Below are 22,155 nucleotides of genomic sequence, written 5' to 3'. Positions count from 1 at the left end.
GTGGATATCTCACTCTCCTCCCTCCTCTGATCACATAACGTTGCTGCTCTGCATGTGTGCAATGACAGAGGAAGGAAGAGAGGGAGGAAAGAGAGACAGAGCTATGGAAAGAGCGTGTGGTTTGCATGCCCAGTGAAGGGGAGATGATGTAGAGCCGTGGCGGAAGTGTCTGCATCTGCGCCAGTCAAGCTGCGCCTGTCCTTCACGACTGGCTGCTCAAGACCATCCTTTCAAACACCCATCCACCCCCTGCTCCTCTGCCCGTCTCTCCCCTCACGTTCTCTTGCTCTGAGGTATGGGCCATGACACCAGGCTGGACTATTTGCCATTACTCAGTCTGGTGACAGGGGAGGCCCTGCTGTTAATGCGCTAGCTGTCCTCCGATGTGATATATAAATATACAGCCACACACAGGGATATGCATATATGTATACTTCATGCATATGTACATGATGAACAACAAGAACCCCGGTAGAACAGGAAAGGAAGGCAGGCCGTCATCTTTCATCTCTTATGGTCCTTTTGTCAAAGCGCCGGGGACAGCACCAGGGCACTCACCTCCTCGGCCAAAGTTACTCAGGTCATTGGGTCCCCCGGAGCTGCTGTTGACAGGCAGGCTGGTGGCTGGCCAAGAGTCCGCTAACCAGGGGTAACCTGGGTCACTAGCATTGAGCAGGCCTGGCCGGCTAGACAGGAACACAGGATGAAACACTGGATTAAACATCGGCTGTGAAATTACATTAATACCAGAGCTTTTTGTAGGGAGGGGGGTAAACATTATTATGCATGGTTAAATTCTGCATTATGTGACTGGATTGAGAAATAATGAGTAAGAAAAACATGGCAGAAATCAGCAGCGGAGACAATGTGAAGACGAGAAAATCAAACATATGTTTAAATGTTAGTTTGTGCACGAGAACGTGTGTTTGTGCGAGATAAGCACGCCATGAGGCACGAGAGCTAATGAAACACTTCCGAGATAGAGGGGAATACTGTACGGATACATTTCTTCTCCCACAAAGTTGGAATTCCTTCAGGCAAACACAGCCCTTTATCTCTCCGTTTCTCCTGCTGTGTCTTTGTCACATTCCCTGAGTTATTAATGCAAAAGCACACCGTGGAGACACTAATGCATGCATTTGCTCTCTGCACACATGTGCAGCAGTGCACGCAGACACCCACATGTATACTGTTTCCTTATTCATTAATATCTTGTTCATTCTGCTGTGTTTTCCCATCAACCCCGTGCGGTGATGTCCAGACAGTCTAAATCTTATTTGATGAGACGTCAAACCTCGCCCCTAGCCCCACCATGGCGCCCCGACCCACTTGTGGGATGCCTGCATATGGGAGAGGGCAGCTCCATTTAACAGGTGTTGTGTCCCTCCTGAGGGGGTGAGACCCATAAAAAGCAGCCATTAAGACTTTAACCTGTCATGGGTGACTGCTGGGAGGCCATTAGGGCCACTTTACTGTACAATCACGTCTGAGGCTCGTTACACAGATGGAGTTAAATGAGAATAAGAGATGGAGTTAAATGCCTTTGTTTATGTGTCACTTCATTGATATGTCATACCACACTTCTCATTGAAATGCTTCAAAATGTACAATCCCTGTTTACTTCAGTAGATACAAAATACATTTCAAGCAGACAAAAGACCGTAAGCAAAAGTTAATACCACACCCTGCAATAACACACCACATGTGATGAAGGGGATGGCATTGTCTTCTGAGAAACACAGCACGCCCCGTTGTCAGTGCCCGGCAGTGCTGTATGTAGCAGACTACAGATACATATGTGCGCTCTGGGAAGCTGTGGAGCACAGTAGTTAGCAGCCAGACTGCCTGATGGGGGTTTTGTCTTAGCTCCAGTGTGGTGACGTGTTGGCTCTGCAGGGACCGGGGAGAGAGTCAAGCCCTGAGGACAAGGGCAGGTAATGGGTGTGCTGCAGTCAGAGTCTGCCTCAGCCACAGGTTCTAATGAGAAGAGCTGCTCTACAGAAGGGGGAGTCCAAATTAACCGCAGCCCTGGCAAACTAAGAGCCCTCGCTGTGGTTTTTGAATGCCAAAACAGGCCCTCGGGGGAGACAAGTCATTCAAATTGATGGCTGTGCATCAGACAGATGCACTTTTATAGGGTAATACATCTCTCCCCATCCTTCCTACCTCTGTTTCTAGCTGCCATGTTTCCCCACTGCCATCATTCTCTCTCGCCATGCCATCTTCCCCTAACCCCATTTTCCTTTATTTTCCCCTTATACACCTCCACCTCCTCTTTCTATCCCTCCTCCCTGCCTCTCATGCGCTTGACATCTGTCAGGCTAAAAATTCCAAGCGGCTGAAAAAGAAGAGGACATTGTTCTCTTTTGTTGACTCCGGCAAGGCTGCACCACAAATGTACACCGTTGAAAGTGAAAGACCATGCCTTTGTCTCATTACTTGTCTCACTTGTCCTGTGTGCTCCAGCGAGTCCTCCCCCAGCACACAAGAGAAAGACCATTTGAAAGACAAGGAGCTGACAGTGGAAATGGCTGCATCGTCCTTGTATTTATCACACAGCAGTATTCCTGCTAAGGATAATTAGAATAAGACTGATTTCTACTGGGGATATTTGTTACATATATATATGTGTGTGTGTCTGTGTGTGTGAGATGGTGGGGTAATGGGAAGCAGGTGGGGGGTTGGACACCAGGTCATATGTCTAATGAAAAGTCAACAGCCAACTTTTAATCCCTGCCCAACACAGGATGGATGGCAACCTTGGCAGATAAAATTTGATTTGGAGCATTTCGTCTTGCTGTTAGACATTTCAGTTACTTGTGATGGGTAGGAAACCATAAATACTGCCTAAGATGGCTGACACTGGGCTTACCATAAATAAGCCAAGTGGGAGATATTAATTCCAGAGCAAGTTCATAAATCAGGTGTTTATGGTCCCACAGACTAGTGAATGGAACTTGGATTAAAAGTCTAGACATTTAGCTAACACATGGAGCCATGGAGCCATGGGAAACACAGATTACTTTCTGGATTAACTCTCAGGGAACATGCTGCCATTTAGCATTATGTAAAGGAAGATGTAAAGAAATCTCCATAGCAACAGTGAAACCTGTTCACTGCAACGCTCAGCTTATTCTCCACGCCTATAGGAATGCATCTGCTTTGCTAAAATATTGATCAGTGCCAAGATAGGAAGTTATTACTACCTCCTAATTACCATCTCCCTATTGGCAGGGGGGATAAGGAATGAGCCCTTATCGGCTTTTATCAATTTCAATTGAGCAGCCAAAGTCAAATCGTCCAGGTCTACCAATCTGTAGCCTATTCATCTTCCATGAATCATTTATTTTGTGATCGATTAAGTGTAATTGTTCAGTCAGGGCAATTTGGCAGGAGCCAATGAGAAACTGGAAACAGACGCGGCTTCATTTGCTATTGTCTAATTAATGCAATAAACATCTCATGTAACAAATGAACACATTTTCCTCTGATACTATGCTGCACATTTTCACTCTCAGGGCAGATGGGCAAGTTGCAACATCTGGGATTTGATGGCACTAGAGTGACTAACGGATCAGAGGCTCGTGTTAGAGTAAGGGCTCCAGACTGCATCCTATTCCAGTGTTGTGAAAATTGTGGCAGTCACTGCCACTGACTAAAGATATGACAAATATAGAGCACCACAAATACAGACATTTCAAATCCCATTCGCTGGAGTGAGAATCAGAAGCACTTAGGTGGAAAATTGAAGGGAAAACACTACAGCAGAAAGTAGATGAGGAAAGGCGCATGGCAAGTAGCGTGGCTAATTCATTGAGAGCATGTTGGCAGCTCACAGAACAATATAGGCAAAATTGTCCATTGTGGCATCCATAGTACATCCAATTCCCGTACTTTGCTCATAATTTTATTTTTTTTTAAAGAAGAAGCAGAAATATAAAAATGCTGGAACCAGACTGCAGAACAGACACACTCCCAAAAGCCCAGAGACACACAGGGTCAGATTTAGTTGGCAATCTCTCGCTGAGTGTTTGAGATCTGGAGGCTTTACCTAGTCAGGTGTGATAAGCAGTAGATAGACAGAAGCTCGGGATTCTCAAGGGACTCTCTTGAATACCCACAAAGGCTCAGTAACTGGTGTCATTGAGATGTGCCCTAGTCTCTGTAGCCCTTCTCTCTTTCACCGACAGACACTGAAATGGAGCAGGCTGTATGGGGGTGCAAGCGGGGTACCTCCACACGTCTCCCCTGGGTAATTATTTTTACATTATTACATGTGCTCAGATCCCAGCCGCCCACGCAAGGTGACAGGCAAATTTATCACTCCAGAGGGCTTCTGGGTTGCCTGTAGCCAGCAGCGGAAGATAAATGACAAAATAAAAGCACTCTCTGCTTAAATTGTTTCTGTTAATTCTGTTGAGGAGATTTATGAGTTCATCTATCGATGCATGAACAGAGATGTGGTAGAAATGTATACTTGCACGCCGGTTTGCGTGGCAGGCACACAAACAGGTATCGGTTATCTATCAATCTATCAGTCATCTATCAGCGTTAGACTCAAAAGCAGCTCGCTGTGGACTTGAGCGTGGAGGAAAAGGCTGTGTTAATACGTGTAAAGCTCATGACGGAGAGAATAAAACGATGATGACGGGAAGATTTTTAATTTCATTTAATTTGCTTGTGATATTGCACTTGACTCACCTTCCGTTGCTCATCAGACCACCATCGACTCTCTGGAATGTCACTAATGTCAGAAAAGGAAGAGAGAGGAAAAAGATGGAGAGAAAAAAAGACAAAGCCAGATATATAGTTATTCTTGTATGATACACAATAAAAAACATGATTTATTTCCATCGTTAAGACACATTGTCTTTAAGTATTGTCCAGTTTGCCCTTCAATAGCTATAGTAGTGCTCATCTGTTCACTTTCTCTTACACAGCTAGATAGTTAATGGATTCACTAAGGGATGCAGATGTCCCTCTGCGTCCAATGCCTTTCATGAAAATTAAAAAAAAAAAAGTGCAATGATGAGGATTGCATATTGCTTTGCTTTGCATAAGTGGAGACGTCATGTGTTCCTCAAGGACAAGATGCCTGATGAGAGGCAAAACTCATTTCATCTTTCTTATTTTGCTGCTGAGTTATTATCAGATTTGTGATTAAATCTCAGCCAAAAAATGATTAGAAAAGGCAGAGGGCTCATTAATCACGTTGAGTTTTCTATCTGCGAGCTCCGAGGCTGAGTTACTGATCCTTCGGCGTGCAGGGCTCCCCAGAAGCCATACATGTGGCCTGTTCCATTACAGTGATCTATAGATAACAAGGACCGCGCTCTTTGTCAGCGGCTAGTAAAACTCCATGGCTCAAAGTGAGAGACGGCTGTGAAGGATCCATTTCATCTCTGTTCAATGACCATGATGACAAAGCAGCGTCGAGAGTTCTAAGCATGTAAGAACTTCAATGGATGACAGGAAACACAGGAAAGCAGCAACAGTTTTGGAAAGCACCACATACCGATGAGGCAAAAAAAAAAAAAAAGAAGCTGGTTTACGAGAGACAGAGAGAGAGATACAGAGAGAGAGAGAGAGAGAGAAGGAGTGCTGTTAGTAATTTGTCTCATTTGCTCCACAGATGGAGATTAAAGAGGGAAGGAGGCTAAACATTCCTCCTCTCTTTTCTGTTTCATTCAGGTTTATTCCATAACAAGCCCAGACATGGGCAAGAGAGGGGGCTTTTCTGTGGGTGACGTAGTCCCACAGATGACAGGGAGAGGAAACTCCCACAATATATTATAAAGGCTGCTAACAGGACGTTTTAATGCATCATCAACATTACCGAAACTGACTTAATCCAATTTCCTTTCTCGTGAACAGAACTCAATGATTTTATACAAGAGAAACACAATTTAAAACTTGTCTAGTATGCATTACGACAACAGTTGATAGTTTATTTACCGCATTAAGGTTTAAGCAACTAAACAGCCTCAAGCGGATATAATAACAATAATACTTACTGCTAACAAAAGTTTCATGCAGATAAAACCAACATTGTAGGTATGCTTGAATAAAATATAGCTTTGACAGTCTGAGACAGGCTTGGCATTCCTTATTCAGTCATAGCTAAAGCCATTTCTCTTTGTTCCATCACCAACAAACTTGCATTAGAGAATTCTCTGTCGTTTGAGAGAGGACTGACAGGAGAAGGCGGTGGAGGCGAGGGGAGGCTGTGCAGCGGGAAGGCCTCTGAAGTCCCTATCTGTGCTCAGGCACATTTCTGGGCTGCTGTGGAATACTTTTATGTTAGCCAGAGTGACATGGCGGCATAGCTGCGCTTCTCGCCTCTGTCTTCCAGATAAGCACTTTCTCCAATGCGAATACAGATTAATCCCCCTTAATAAGCATTAAGGGGGGGTGGACATAATCAGCATATAAAAATTCCATCAAATCTCCTTCCTGCTGGCCGCATGCCTCAACAGTGTAGTGATTTACCTCTCATGTACTGACAGCTTTAGGAGGCTGAGGCAGGACGCTCTCGATACATCAACTAATTATCAATACGGAGAGGAGCAGCACTGTAAGACTCTTCAGCTGCGCTCTGACTCACGTTCTAAATATCACCTCACTCTAACTCTATAATCTCTGCTCTATTTGACCTTGTTTTGTGCTTTCCACTCCAAACTCTTTCAGCGAGATAACATGCTTCCTCTCTCTGGCTTCTCTGAGGTGTGCTTTCAATTTAAAACCAGACAAGTTTCACTAACATATTAATGTGTTCCATAATCTGTTGTTACAGCTGCTGTGGAAAGGCCAGAGTTAATTGGGTATTTGGCTGTAGGCTCCATAGGGACCACATGGCTATATGTATACTTTACCCAAAAAAATAAATGTATTAGTTAAGGTTGTCAGTAAATCCAGGAAACAGAGGGAAGGGCACTGTGCTGACCTTTAACTCATTGTACCACAGTTATCAGATACACTGATGTTGCACAATACAGAGGCCTCTAGGCATAATTTACATATTCATCTGGAATATTTTTACATCTAACTACTCAGAGGTTCTGATAGGATGCATCCACAGATGATTTTTGCAGTTTTGGTGCCACTCAGGCTTAATAAGCAGAGGAGAGACGGCGACAATATAACACTGTTATACCCATCAAAATAGTTCTAGTTTACCAATAAGCAGAACAAATTGAGCCAAGGTATCCAGATGTGTGTAGTCACATCAGAGGGAGAAATCATCACAAGTAAAGAAAACGAAAAAGTAAATGGAAGGAAAGAAAAATCAACCATCAGCCAGCTGCCTATCTGACACCTACGGAGAACAGATACGTAAATCACAACACGATCCGAATCTTAAAAAGAAAACAAAGATGAACAAGATTATTGGTGGAAGAGGGAAATGGACAGTCTTACCCTGCACCACAAGCGACACAAAAAAGATACATAAGACAAGATGAGAGTTCATTCAAAAGCAGGGAGCCACAACAGACATACACACAAACACAATATGAAGTAAGGCTGTACGTTTGGCAGGAATACGGGCTCAAGTTTGTAGGGCTCTGGTCATGGCCAATAGCAAATCTATATATTTTACTTGTAAATTTGCCTTCATGGTTATGAAGTTTTCATTAGCCATGACCATCAGTCTAACAATCCAAGCATATATATATATATATATACATATATATATACACACTTATACTATAAGCGGGGGCAGGAGATGAATCTGCGTTAAGGTGGGGTGAGGAGACGGGACAAATGAACAGTACCTGCAGGGGTGAAGGTGAAGGACTGAACTGCAAAACAAGAAGACAGAGAAGTTGTGTGTTAAAAGCCTGCAGAGATAAGCGGTGCTTTAAAGGGGTATCTGCACACTGGGGACGGGGTCGAGCCAAGAGGTGTGCTGAGGGTCAGAGAATGTGAGACCACGTCGTCACCCAGTGTGCAGAGAGACAGCCAGGAAAGCAGCCAGCTCGGATGCTACAGAGGTGTAGAGACGGTGGCAAAAACCAAAGAAAACACAAACACGTAAATGCAGCAAAAAGAAATTAAATGAAAGAGTAAATTAATCAAACCAGCTTATATTATCTCCCACTGTGCATGCTCCTTTTGACTCTCCAAAAATAATTAGAAAAAACAGCAACATGAACGTGTTTCTCTTGAATTTCTTATTGTCAATAAGGCGAGAACTAATGTTAGAATATTGCGCTCCACTGACTACAGCACTAATTTGTCAGTTCATTACCATTTTCTGCTCTCTAATTAAATCTTGTACCCTTGGCAGTGTCAGTGTGGACTTGCTGCTTGTACTAGTATTGACTGGGGGTCATTCAGTAAGAAGTCGGGGTCAGCGTGTGGGAGGAGAGCTGGACAAACTCCAGCTTCAGTGACCAGCAGAGAGTCCAGTCTGCCCACTCAGCTCAACCACCCTAGGCTATTAACCAACACCGTGGGTGGATTTGTCAAAAACTGTAGCCCTCTGGAAATGATTCACATTGACATCTGTCTTCAAGTTGAGCTTTAACACCAGAGCCATATCAATCTCACCGCTAACAGTTTCTACAATGTTTCATCAAGACTGTACTGACTGAGACTAAAAGAAGATATTGAACGATAGAAGAACTTTCCATTGTTTGCTAAGACACAAGAGCAGAATGTCAGTGTAAATTTGCATACGTGACTCTGAGACTAGACCAGTCTAACCTGCGTAGTTGCTCAGGCCCTTTCTCTTCTTTCTCCTCCAGTAGAGCCAGATGCTAAATCCCATGAGGATGACCCAGCAGGCTCCTCCAATACCAGCAATAAAGGCAGGCTGTTTCACCACATCAGTGATCTGTTCTGTGATGCTGTTGTTCCGGTTTCCATGGATAATCACGTCCCGAAACTCCTTACCTGAGGGTACAGGGAAAAACATTAATGTGACGGTTAACGGAGAGAAACAGGAAACACCAATGCTGTTGTGCATGATTTGCTGCTTCAAGGTGACATGGCGTCCATGTGGCTTGAGCATGTTCCACTTTGTCACTTTGCAGATATAACAGCTATACTCACATCAAGGTAGGGCCAGATTAAGTTCAAAGAAAGTAGGTCTGATGAATTATAGCTGAGATATTGACCAAGGGAGCAGGACATAGATCTAAAGGATGTGTAGTGAAATATAATGTAGAGACTGAAAAAGACAAAGCCTAAAAGCTTATAACAAAACCCCCAGGTGAGCAGGTTGTTTGCTTAGCTCAGCTCCTAATTCACTCCATTGCCGGTAAAACACACCATGTGAGATGAGAGGATCCTGGGCCGTATTGATCTCCAATCGCAGCTCAACCCGTCAAGCATGCTTGACACTATTTCTGGGAGCTTCATAAGAGCACAAACAAATGTTCCCACACATTGACAGGAACAAACACAAGCTCATAAAGATAAATGCGCTCGTATTATATGCGCACACGTGCAAAGTTGCATAAATGCTCTTTTTTTTTATATTACTGTGAAACCACACGAACACACGCCCATCCGCAGATACGCAAACACGCCATATATTATAACTGCAAGCTTGAGGCTGTGCTCTCAGAGATGGATTATGTGAGTGACACTGGGGAAATAAGAACATGCTTCAGGCCAAGCCATCAGTTATGGGTCAAATCAGGCACAATCTGCCTCAGCTCCACATAAATCAAATGTGGTCAGGCCACATATCAAAACAGTAGTATTTTAACATTATTATCCATTTGGCAATTCAGAGTGTTTCACAAAAACATTCACAGTGTTTGCTCTCTTGCTGAAATCTCTCACTGAAAACAATGAAATACAATATTATTCTTTGTCAGAGCTGATGGGAAAAACTTCAACTGGGTGTTAAAAAAGTTGTAAATGCTTTTTATCAATCCATCTTACCAATGATAATAGACTGAGGTTCACTCTTGACTCCAACCCCCGCGCTTGTGCTGGCAGCCACTTCCACCCGGTACACCACTCCCACCTGCAGCCCACCGACCACCACAGAGCGTATGGCTGCATCCACAGTCTTATTTACGTGGAAACGTGTCTCATTCCCAAGACACCAGATCTGAAGCAGGGAAGTGGAAACACAGAGAGGCAGTTGATTCCATTTGGCTTCATAGAAGTTGAATAAGAAATCTATGCTGACTCGCTGGGACAAACCTTGTACTCCTGGATGATGCCGTTCTGGTGGTCTGGTGGAGGGGGGTCCCAGGAGATGCTAATGGATGTGCTGTTCTGGTTTCCCACAGTCAGGACTGTTACCTGCTGCGGAGGTGCACTGGGAGCTGAAAGAGGAAGCACAGAAATAACCAGGTCAATGATCAAACACATTATTGTGCAGTTCAGGCAGCAGAAGAGTATTTAATCCTGAGGAAAAAAAAAGAATACTGGGCTGCACAGCAGTATTGTACCTCTGAATGTATCTGAACAAGACTTCATGAATATGTATGAACAAGTGCACATACACAAAAGCAGACACACACACACACACACTTTTCCAAAGAAAGTTATTCTTCGGGGATGGCACAGGTGGCTGAAAGCTGTCAAGATGTCTCATTAGAGGTGGATTCACATGACAACCAGGGAAGGTCTGACATGGCTATAGCCTACTGTACTGTAATGTCTCACTATGATTTAATATCTCATATATCCTCTGCTCCAGTCTGCTGGATTTGCACAGAGAATACTGGTATTGATTTGTGAAATGACAGCCTGGTACAGTCAGGTAAGTTCTCTAAAGCTAAGACTGTGAACACTGACCGAGCCGGGGTGGCACGTGGGTCAACAAGCTTATAGGATGAAGCTCAGACAAAAAGGAAATATGAAAAAAAATACATTTCAGGAGGAGGAAACAAGGTCTCGGTAAACATATTGACTGATTCCATCGATCAGCGAGATGAAACTAAAGCCAGTACATAAGGATCAGGGGGGAGCTTCAGAGCGAGGCACATCTAAATGGATTGGCTCTATCTACAGGCAGACAGAGAGTGGATAGAAACAAGACAAGTCAAGCTTTCATAAACCTCACTCTGTTGTTATTCTGATGGCAACAATCTTCTGACCCCACAGGGGGTAACAGAGGAAAAATAAATAACAGTTGGCCCAACTGGAAATAACGTTTTAAAAATAATGTTTTCTCATTTCCGCAGTGGCTGGCAGGAGAGCGGCACCACAGCAGAATACTGACAGGTCAATTACTCCTGGGCTGCCTCTCCCTCACCTCGCCTCCATCCAAAATGGCACATGTCACCCTGTAAATCTGTGCTCATCCCTCAGCGCGATTGGCCACACCGGCCCCCAGAGAGCCAGGAGGCCCTGGCATGGTGGAAGATGAATGGGTCCAATGATGAACCCAACACCTTGGCCAGATTAGAAACAATCTACCAAGGGAGCATCTGATCAACCATCACGCTCACGGCTCTCCAACGCTGCATTACATCCAGGTGACAAAGTGCTTGATTGGTTGCGCGGCAGCCATCAGAGACAATGTCGTTCAAAGTTAATGTTATGAATGATTTAGCAGCTTATTATCATGCATATTTGCACTAAACAATACACATTTTTCATTAGAGGCCTCTGAGGCTGTGCTAATAGAGCCATTAGCGGAGTGATGTATGGCAGGCAGGAATGTGACCCCCTGTCTCTCACGCACACGCAGCGATGTGCTGCATGATGAAGGAATACAAACATATCATATCCATACCGAAAGAAAAAAACAGATGTAAACCAGTGGATGGTGTGGGAGGAAACCAGTAGGCTTTCCCTAGAGATACCCAACAACGTGGATGAAGATTAGTTGACAACAAATGAACATTTATACAAACATTACTGATTTCCCTCCCCCCTAAATAAGCACTATTTTGCATATAAAACGGGACTCCTTTGTGCAGTCTTAGACAATCTTTCAGTGGGAATCAGATGGCAACCGTGGATGAAGTTCATTTATCAGCTATGGAATGACTGTCCAGATGGAGGGGGGAGTGAAAATGTGAAAAATCAGGAGGGAGACTACAAAGATAGACACAGCATTGGAGCACCGATCATAGTACAACCCAGCGTCCGTCTGGTCCTGCTCTGGGGATTCTCTAATTGTGTTAGTTAATGGACAACCTAAGTTTTAATCACCCACTGAACAAGACTTCTCTATCCATCTAGCTGCCCTTCTCAGTAGTCCCAGAGCCTCTGTGGAGCCTAGAGCCGTGTGCTTGACGGTGTATCAGCTACGACCAGGCACAGTGGCGGGGTTGTGACAGAAATAGAAAGTGGTCAAGCTCTCTGAGGGACTGGGATGCAGATAGAGCAGAAGCGGGAGCAGTTATCAGCATTGGTAATAGCTGGGACATGGAGGTTCTGGTGGCCTCAGGGAAAGGTGGTGTGCTGGCATGTATGTGTTTACTGTGTGTGTGTGTGTGTGTTGCGATAGCTGTGATGTGACGGCAGTTCCACTACAGCATTGCGTACACTGGTTGGCCACAGGAGATATGGTTCCTCTGAGGAAGGGAAAATAAATGGGCCTGTCACACCGACAGGATGTGAACTGTCTCCTATACATGCAGGCCTAAATATGTTATAGCAAGATGGGCTTTGTCTCCAGTATAAAGAGTTTATATTTTCTCTTTTTGTGCTGCTGTACACATGTACTGTGTCTTCAGATCATGTCATAATTTAATTTCAGCTATTAGACTCCAAGGCTGAAGCATGCCAGTGCAGTGCTGTTGGATGAATTTCTGTTTTGGCATAGGTCAAAATAGTGAATTCATCCAAACACAGAGCTCTGTGTGTGTGTTTGTGTGTAACGTTGTGCCACACTGCTCTGTAGCCTTGTCACAGCCTGTATGAATCAAGCTTTGGGCGACAGATCATATTCGCAAAAGGAAGTGTGTGTTGTGTCCAATCACAGCTCAGGCCCGTGGCTGCAGGGTGATGGATTAGAAGAAGGTTGGCACTAACACCACCAATCATAAACAAAAAAAACAGCACAGCAGGAAGGTCAGACAGGCTCAAACACGCATACTCACACACATGCATTCACACATATACCCTCAGTTCTCAGTGTCTCGGTTCTCAGAGGGAGAGGTAGTGGCGCCTGTGATATTCTGACAAAAACTAACATGAAAACAACCTATGGGGTCATGTGTCTACCATCATCCAACATTTGTGTTGCATCGCTCTACAAACACTCGGCACGTTCTTCTTCTACATACCTTCCTCAGTCGTCCGGGCCGTTCGGGATTCACTGTCCATGCCTTGAAACTCGTTGAAATAGGGACGGACCTTGATCTCATACACAATGCCCTTTTTAAGTGCAGAGAGGATGACAGTGCGCTCAGAAGGGATCTTCACATCTTGGGTCTGCCAAGGTCCTGGTGAAGGCAGACCTGACGTCTGCCTGTACAGAACTCGGTAACCCTGGATGAATTGGGACTGACGATCCACCTGAGAAAGTGAATGAAGACGAGATTACTGCTGTATTTTGGTGCAAAAGGAAGTGTGCAGGGAAGATTGGTTGATACTATCTTAGGCCAGCCACTACATAATATTAAAGGATGTTTTTTTTTTCCTCATAGGATTGCATTTGTGACACTTTCAAGGCTGTTACTCATTTAATGGGCCCTTTCATCACCAGCTATGACACACTTAGCTCAATTAACACCCTGACAATACCTCACAGGACCCGCTCCCAGTGTTCCCGCCTCTATTAAAAAGCCTTTACATAATACCAGCTTAAAGGACATATGCATGTCTCCTATGTATTATAAATACTAACAAGTGACACTGGAAAGCAGGTCGAACCACTTCTAAGATGGGCTGCGGGTATGAGAATGTCAGGCGGCAACAAATACAGAGGCCCCGGGGACATGAGGAGAATACACAGCAGAGGCGATAACAGCAGATCTGTCCCATAGAAAAGACGGAGAGACTGGATGCGCGATAGCCCCCTGCAACTCACAGAAGACCCCTCTCTTAAAACTTGGGCCCATTTAGCCAGAAAGAAAAAGCTGAATTTATGCAGAGGAGTTGTGGCCGCATAACTCACTGTAATGGCTTGTTAACAGTAGAAGAAGTGAGTGGGGCTTTCAAGTGGGATATTAAGCAGCTGTTTTTTCACCAGTGTAGCCCGAGTAAATCAGCAAAATGGATGCGTGACTTTTATTAATGGAATGATTTGGGAATATAAAAGCTCTCCGAGAGTGGCCCCTCTGTTCACTGAAAGGACCCCTGATTGATTAGGTAGCCATGTTTTGTGTTGATTGTACATTACAATCATAAAGCAATGCTTTGCCATTAAATTAGCTACCAGGACTTGGGGTGAGACTTATTACAGGGGTCAATAAACATGTCACCAGGAAAACTGCTAATGTGGTTCATTTGATAATGGAAACAGGCACTCCATGCCACTAAGTGATGCCTGTTTACTGTAAATACCTACACCTGAGTGATATATAGCACTATAATCAAAATAAACCAACCAGCTTCGTCCTCATTATCATAAAATGACATAAAAACATTCATCTTTTTCACATTTAATGAAAATGTAAAATTTCTGCATGTGATTTGCTGATTCGTGTGAGAAAACATGTGCGTATTTATGATGGAAGAGCAGGTTTGTTTTGTTTGCATGTACGACTGTAAAAGAAGATTAATGCATCATCTCATGGCAGTAGGAAAACTTGTGTTCACAAAATGCCGCGCAACCACAAACATTAATTTAATCTATTTTTCTTTATTTCATCAAAGTCTGTCTTTTAAGAGTGAAGCAGCTGAAGACATATGGAAGATTGATGAGCAACCAGATGTCTCTGACATCTCTTTTGATGCTCAGTATGGTTTAAAGAAACAATTCCTCAGCTATTTGATGTTCAGTTACTTTTAAGTCACCAATTACAATATTTCAAAGCTGCAGTCTAAAGGAACAACCTGACAAAGATTTCCTGACATAAAACCGGTAGCCTCGGGGAGCACCTTTTTGGCTTCAAAGAGGGATTTTTTTTATATCATCTATCTTGACTTCATGACTCAATTTTTCAAAAATCAAAGATGTAAAAAGAGTGTTGAGAGATACGGAAATCACAGACAAACTGGACAGTTTTATATATCTGAGTTCTTCCAAAGACTTTAGCTTAGATTTAGCTAACATTTGCTGGAAGTACAGTGATAAATATGTAGCAAAAAGTCAAACTGCACTTACCGTCCATGTCACCTGAATGGTCGTGGGACTCAGGACAACTGGGTTGTGCAACCGAACTATGACCTCACCAAGTTCCTTCTGCACATGCCTGTGGTCGACACCCTGAGCTGGAGGACTTATATCTGTAAGAGAAAAATGAGAAAGAGAGTGAATGAGAGCGAGGGTGTCAAAATAAAAATGTTCACTCAGAATAAGGCTTGCTTCATCGCCATCCTCAGAGGTGTAATGGGAAAAAAGTAACTGAATAGACCAATCGGTTTCAACAAAGAAGCGTACAGTTGGTTATCATGGCTTCATTTGAAAAGGAGCGACTTCATCTGCATTAAAATGACCTCGTTCTATTTTGTATTACGCCACTTGTCTGGTTTTGAGAAAAGAAAAGGAGACTTGTGCTGGCAAAGTTCCTTAGATGTGCGACTTGTCAGCACTTGCTGGGGCCTGACTGAAGAACCACATCAACGAATGAACCCTGAATGTGCGGCCCCAGACATATTGGATGGGAGATGAATGGATGCTATGACACTATTTTCCAGCTCATTTCCCATTTTGCACATGCATGTGTTTCAAGTTACAAGCAATAAAAAACTCCAGCGTATGAGATACAGTGTGCGGTTGACACAAGCCACATTTTGAGTTATTTACTGAAAGGCAGCAAAAAAAAAAAATTATATTTAAAAAAAAAAAGCTTCATTCAGACAACCCATCACAGTCATAAATCACAGGCCTTGCTAATAGAGCAAGACGGGCCAAACACAGTTAAAAAGAAGTGAAAAATCAATTTGTCATCAATGCGTGCCATTGACAATACACATGTCTATATTTCATCTCAAGACCTTCACCTCAGCATGAGAGAGAGATTCTGCAATTCAAATCGACTAGTTTTTTTTTAAACACACTCTTGGCTTGTGTCTGACATAGCACAGCCAAATGTTGCTCTTTTATTTTTTTGCTAGGGACTTATCATATCAACGTAATCTGGAGTCTGTGGTCTGTCCGGTACCGTAATCAAATCTTTGTGTTTGGAGGCAGTCGTTTTCTCCTGTTATGATCATTAACATAGCAGGGATAGTGCTAACTCAGTTAGCCCTTCCAAAAGTAGACATGCTTATTTTACATAATTGCTTAAGTGCAGCCTTAATGAGCTGGACTGAGATGGAGAATTTGACCTCTGGAAAGTTCTGCAGTGTTTCAGTGGAGCTATTCACTGCAGATTGCTGAGAGGGGATGATAAGTATCACACTTTGAAGGGGAGCACAGTGACCTTACGCCATCAGTAGAAACAGAAATTATACTCAGCAAAAACCAACAGTGATTATAACAGGTTCTGAAATAACTACACATGATCAATAAACACAGTCGATGTAATGAATTCCTTTCACATCAACGGTACCTTGTGTTCTGACAGGATCAGACATGGGGCTCGGATCACTCAGGCCCTGGCTGTTGACTGCTCGGACCATGAACAGGTAGATGGTGTTGGGACGGAGACCTTTGACGGTAAACTGTGTAGTTTTGATATGATCTGCTACCGTTTGCCAGCTGTTGCTCACAGATTGACTGCAGTGCAAGAGAAAGAAAATGTGATTTCACATTATTTGTCAGTGTGTTTTATATTTGTACCTGCAATCCATCCATGCTACACCAATGGGAGAGGGTTTGATGTCACTGTGGAAACAAACCTGAACGCCTCGATGACAAAAGAGGAGACGGGTGACGCTCCAGCCATCCCGGGCTGCCAGGACAAAGACACACTGTTCTTGGTGACATCAGTGACCTGAGGTTTGGATGGTGGGCCTGGGAGCTCGTTCTCATCATGGGTTTTCATGACTATCACTCCACCTGCTTCTGGGTGGATGGAGAGAAAAGGCACTTTGTCAAATGAAAACTATAGCTGACAAAATGAAAATCTGCAGATGAAACACATAAAATCATTACACCATCTTGTACCTTTGACTTCCAAGAAAGCACTCCATGATGTTTCACCACTGGAGCTGGTAGCCACACACGTGTAGATCCCGGAGTCTGAAAGCTGGTGTACAGCAGAATACACATGTAATAAAACAAGCACACACACACACTAAGAGCACTGACACACACGGCGTGTAATGACTCCACTAATAACACTTTTAGTGGAAGGGATATTTCATTTTGCACATCCTGAGAGTGGTAGCAATGACTGAATACATGTGATCTTCCTATCGCTGAAATACTGAAGTGATGGGTCGACTTCATGAGCTAGCCTTGTGCCGGCCAAATTGTGTGTCATTTGTGAGTGCCTCAAAGTGCTGACGCTAATTTACTAATGAATTCCATTTTCTACTCACCACCCTTCCATCACTTTTCCACTCCCCCTCCTTATTTCCCCACTGTCCTGCCGACCACAACAAAGCGAGGCTAATTAATTTAGGGTGGGCTGATGGAACCCCCTGGACTGATGACAGCTGGCTTGTCTCTCCATCCCTCTTAGGAACTTTGGTTGTTTGTTGGTTTTTGTCCCTGTGCCTTCCTTCCATTTATTAAATAACATGTCAGTGGTCGGCTTCTTTGTCAAGCGTAATAGATATTCCACTGAGGCCTTCGAGTGGGGAAAGGAAGATGCGAGCCTTTTAAATTTAATCTACTCTAAACGTGTATGTGTGCACACATGTGTGTGTGTATATATTTCTAAGTGCATACATGTTTCTACCCTACAGCTGGAGTCCATCCCAACCGTGCACAGCTGAGCCCTGTTGGAGCTGCCGTGCCACTAAGTGATACTATCAAACAATAAAAAAAGAAAAAATCAATGCTTCCTATTAATCTCTTTAAGGCATTAAGGTACGTTGCTTATTGAAGTGCTTAAACCATGTCCTAGTGAATTCAGCAAATCTAGCATCCTATAGTGTTGTGAGCATGACCGTACAGATGCATGTAAACATCTTACAGATACAACAAAAAACAAAACAAGACACGTAATCAAAGTTTAGGTTGTCTCAACTTTGATAAAATAAGTGGTGAGACTACAAGAAAAGCTGACATCAGACACACAGTTAAACTATCGTTATGGACAGATCTATTCTGATATATTATTGGCACAGAAGCACAAATCGATTAGTTGCTCTCAACACAAGTAAGACAAATGAAAATCCTTTACCTTGACGTTTTTGATCTGCAGGCTGCCCAGCTCCTGCAGCGACATGCGGGGGTCCTTTCCCAGCAGACTGACCCCATCCTTCAGCCAGCTGATGGAGGGGATGGGGTCTCCCGATGCCTGGCACTTCAACATCGCCACACTGTCCACCCCGAGCGTCTGATTGGACGGGCCTTGGCGAATGATGGGTGGCGGCCTGTCTGTGAGCACTGCGATAGAAAGACAAAAACGTGAGCGTATTACATCACTCTGAAGTTCGGATGGATGATGGTGTTCACATGTGTCAGACGGCATAAAAAAACTGAGCTACAGCATTGATCATAAAATGCACTGGGGGTGGATGTGGGTATCTATCATAAAGTCGACTATTTTCTCTGCAGGTCTTGTAATTGCACCGCAGAACAATGACCATATCCTGTATTTCCAGGAAGCAGGGAACGAAACAGCTGAGTGCTGTTTTCTAGTTTCATTGATGTGGCAGAGGGATGCTAAGCAGTTTCCAGTTACTGCCCGGGTAGCCTTATTTTTATACACTACTGTAGACTCTGTGGTACAGTTAAGCGGTGAGACTCTTGCCTATTGACTCAGTGTGGTTCAGATAAATACTTCATTATGTGCAGTGTGGGGCACAATAAAAGGTGAATTTCAAATACTAAATGTTACTGAAACTACCTCGTGATACCCACAAACAGGGTGACAAATAGTGTTTAAATCTTGCCATGAATTAATCAGAGAAGACAAACCTTCAATATTTTATTCTAGTTTCACTTTAGATGAACGGTAATGGTGTGATGAATTCCATTTACACGAGCAAATTCATTTGTTAAAATGTGCCGAAAAAGCCTGTGGCTTCCTTCTATGAAATAGAGGGTATGTCAGAGGTGATCTCAGAGAGGGTTAGCACTCTAGCACACAGGCAGTTTATATATTTAGAGTTGAATAATGTGGAGTCCCCCTGGCATCACAGAACCCACATTAATTAGAAGGTATGGATTAATGATGTCAGACCTGCAGGGGCTAATTACCAAGTCTACCTCAGTAACCTTTCAACACATTATCACACCCTCGTTTCCACCCCGATTTTCTCTCTAGCGGCTACGTCTGACAAAAGGAAGTGATTCCAAAGTAATACACTTCTCCACCCTTTGCTTTTAGGTCACATAAGACAGAAAGAGAGAAAAAAAACACATGCAGAAAAAAGATATATTATCTACCGCAAGCCAAACACCGTAAATCAATATCAATAATTATATTTCACTTATTGTTTTAGTCCTCTGGAATGTTTATATTAGGGCAGATCTAATCGTATAAATCAAACGTGATGATGTAAATGAGAAACTAAGCCAAGAGAGGATTCAAAGCAGCTGCTACTGGCCAAGAACTCACTATGCTGTACTGTAGTTTATCTTATCTCATAAACACATCCAGGAAGTTTTCTGTCTGCACCTAAAGATTTACATCAACATTATAAACTGGAATAAAGTCTTTTTTCTGCTCTACTAAATAGGCTGAATTATGTTGTTTTAAGTGAAGTTCATGACTTCACTACTTTCCTTATTTAGAGACTCTTGACTAGTTTTGAGTACAAGCATAAGTCATTGCTATGTCCAGTGATTTGATGCGCCTGATCTGTGTTGATGGCATGTAGGAGTGACAGAGGGAGGAGGCAAGGCCCAGCTAAGGCCTTGGGTCTCTGGATCAGGAATTTCTCATTACAGATCTCCTTGAACTCTACAGACTGTTGTCGGGGCTCGGGGCAGTAAATCACACGAAGACTGCGGCAGGTGTGGCCATGACCTCACCCTGGCCCTCCTGTACTCTTCCCTCCCCTCCCTCCTTTTCTTTCAGACCTGTCTCACACTTTTGTTTTGTTGAACACTGAGGCAGAAAAAAAAAGAAAAGAAAAAAGATTTGAATCCAAAAAAGCTGCAGCACATTCAGTAAAAGCCAAAAAAATAAATAAAAATCTGATAAAGCATATTATTTGGCTGTAAAATGTGATTAAATATCATTTAAGACAGTTGAAGAACATACTAATTTTGCATGTGCAATAGTACCATTCCTGCTTCAGACAAAATATTGAAAAGAAGTGTCCTGTAGTGCTTTTAATCTTTCTGCTAGCAGGTACTTTAGCAGACATATGGATGGCCGTCTATCTTGCCATCGCAGCAGCTGAGCAGATTAGATGCTCCCACACCTCGCAGGACCACATAATTCATTCCAGAGAAAATCATTGTCACTCACTCACTCAGTCATGCTCCCCCCTCTACTCTTACAGTGTCTCTTGCTTCCTTCCTCACATCACATACTTGCATCCGCCCACTCGGCCAAACGCTGATCATTAAACCTGAAGAAACTCAAGGGCAATGCTTTATTTCTTTTCCAAAAGCAAAAGTAGAAATTTTAATTAAATTGTGTCAGGAAAAAATGAAACAAAGACCGCACTGCAAAAACACAGTAACTGAAGGTCATGGGAATACTGGCATTTCTCAAACTGAAGAAGAATTTATTCCTCTACATGAAATAACAAAAATAAAAAAAAATCATTTGTGCTTGTGTACATATACTTTCAAGGGTGTTTAAGGTTAAATTCTCACAGAAACTCACAGCAAGACCAAGGTCTTGTGGTAAAAAACTGTGGCAAACTAAAGTAAGATGTCTTTCATGTCAGTTTGAATCATTTATTTGTTGTCTAAAAGCATGTGGGAGAGAATCAAATGTGTCCATATATGCACTTCTCCACATTTGCAGTAGCTCTAAGGCGTGTGTTAGTGTGCTGTAGTGTGCTGGCATGGAAGAAGTTAGGCGTCAGTTTTCCCTCACCATCTGTGACCTCCAGTTGAGCCTTGGCGAGGATACTGCCTGCAACGGTCAGAGCCTGGCAGATATAGTAACCAGCGTCTGCCCGCTGCACAGATGAAATGGTGAGGTCTCCGCTGGGTGACACCGAGAAGCGACTATTGGGCTGCTGGGGTTGGTTGGGAAAGAGCAAATTCTGCAGAAGCAGGAACAAACAGCCAATTAGTGAGAACATGGAACAAGTACAACCTGGAAAAATGACAAAACACTCACACACACGGCACCACCATCAAACACACACACATACAGTGTGCACACTCAAGTACACACAGATCAGACTATCACAGCTACAGTATGAACAATTCCATCTATCTTCTTGGTTAACCAACCTCAGCATGTATACAGTTTGATGACTTGGTTTCAAACTTATTCTTGGGCCAAGCCAGAGGCTCCACTGTGTTATGAAGGCAACTTTTGCTCTCGTTGGCTTCGTGACTACTTTTCCTTTCTGCTTCAAATCCACAGCCGTTTTGAGCTGCACTTTTACCCACAGAGACCACCTCATACGAGGTCAACTTATACTGAATATAGCAAAACAGAAGGAGGGATAATCAGTCCCACATATTCCAGAGTAAATACACAGAATCAGAGGACTGATCACACTGATAAAACATCATCTCTTCCATTCAGCCACCCTATCCCAGCTCTTTCTTTTCTGCATCCATTTCTTCTTATGATCCCCAAAGGTAACCAGCAGATACATTAGCTGGCTTTAATTACACTTAATCACTTAAATGCAACAAATTATGTTGTTGTTTTAAATTAGGCTCTACGCATCTCCAGCACAGAGAGATGAACACGCCATTATGCTCAAGTGTGTGAAAAAAGGCCTTCCTGCAATTTAATTACTGTACTGAATTAGCTTTAATTTGTTCTCTCAACAAATACCTTCATACCTTTTGTACGACGGTGTGGGTGAGATAGAGAAAACATCGATAAACACAAAGACGAGTGCCGAGATGGCAAGGACGTGCAA

The 22,155-nt window shown here is 43.3% G+C and overlaps 1 protein-coding gene across 11 annotated transcripts in view; it reads right to left on the bottom strand.

Moving 5' to 3' along the window:
* Window positions 1-22,155, bottom strand: part of robo2 (roundabout, axon guidance receptor, homolog 2 (Drosophila)) — a 292,597-nt gene that overhangs the window by 19,322 nt on the left and 251,120 nt on the right. For 6 of the 11 annotated variants that reach the window (XM_027280133.1, XM_027280137.1, XM_027280131.1 and 3 more), the window contains 13 exons: window positions 21,144-21,315; window positions 18,324-18,529; window positions 17,138-17,219; window positions 16,870-17,035; window positions 16,581-16,747; window positions 15,191-15,312; window positions 13,206-13,437; window positions 10,162-10,286; window positions 9,895-10,066; window positions 8,707-8,895; window positions 7,773-7,799; window positions 4,702-4,744; window positions 559-686 (listed from right to left, as the gene is read on the bottom strand). In XM_027280133.1, coding sequence (XP_027135934.1) covers window positions 559-686; window positions 4,702-4,744; window positions 7,773-7,799; window positions 8,707-8,895; window positions 9,895-10,066; window positions 10,162-10,286; window positions 13,206-13,437; window positions 15,191-15,312; window positions 16,581-16,747; window positions 16,870-17,035; window positions 17,138-17,219; window positions 18,324-18,529; window positions 21,144-21,315 — 1,831 coding nt within the window. The remainder of the gene's footprint in view (window positions 1-558; window positions 687-4,701; window positions 4,745-7,772; window positions 7,800-8,706; window positions 8,896-9,894; window positions 10,067-10,161; window positions 10,287-13,205; window positions 13,438-15,190; window positions 15,313-16,580; window positions 16,748-16,869; window positions 17,036-17,137; window positions 17,220-18,323; window positions 18,530-21,143; window positions 21,316-22,155) is intronic. The other 5 variants (XM_027280140.1, XM_027280135.1, XM_027280141.1 and 2 more) reach the window with 3 other exon arrangements.

Source organism: Larimichthys crocea, chromosome VII (assembly GCF_000972845.2).
Source record: "Larimichthys crocea isolate SSNF chromosome VII, L_crocea_2.0, whole genome shotgun sequence".
Classification (NCBI taxonomy): Eukaryota; Metazoa; Chordata; class Actinopteri; family Sciaenidae; genus Larimichthys; species Larimichthys crocea.
This window is presented reverse-complemented; position numbering and strand designations above follow the sequence as displayed.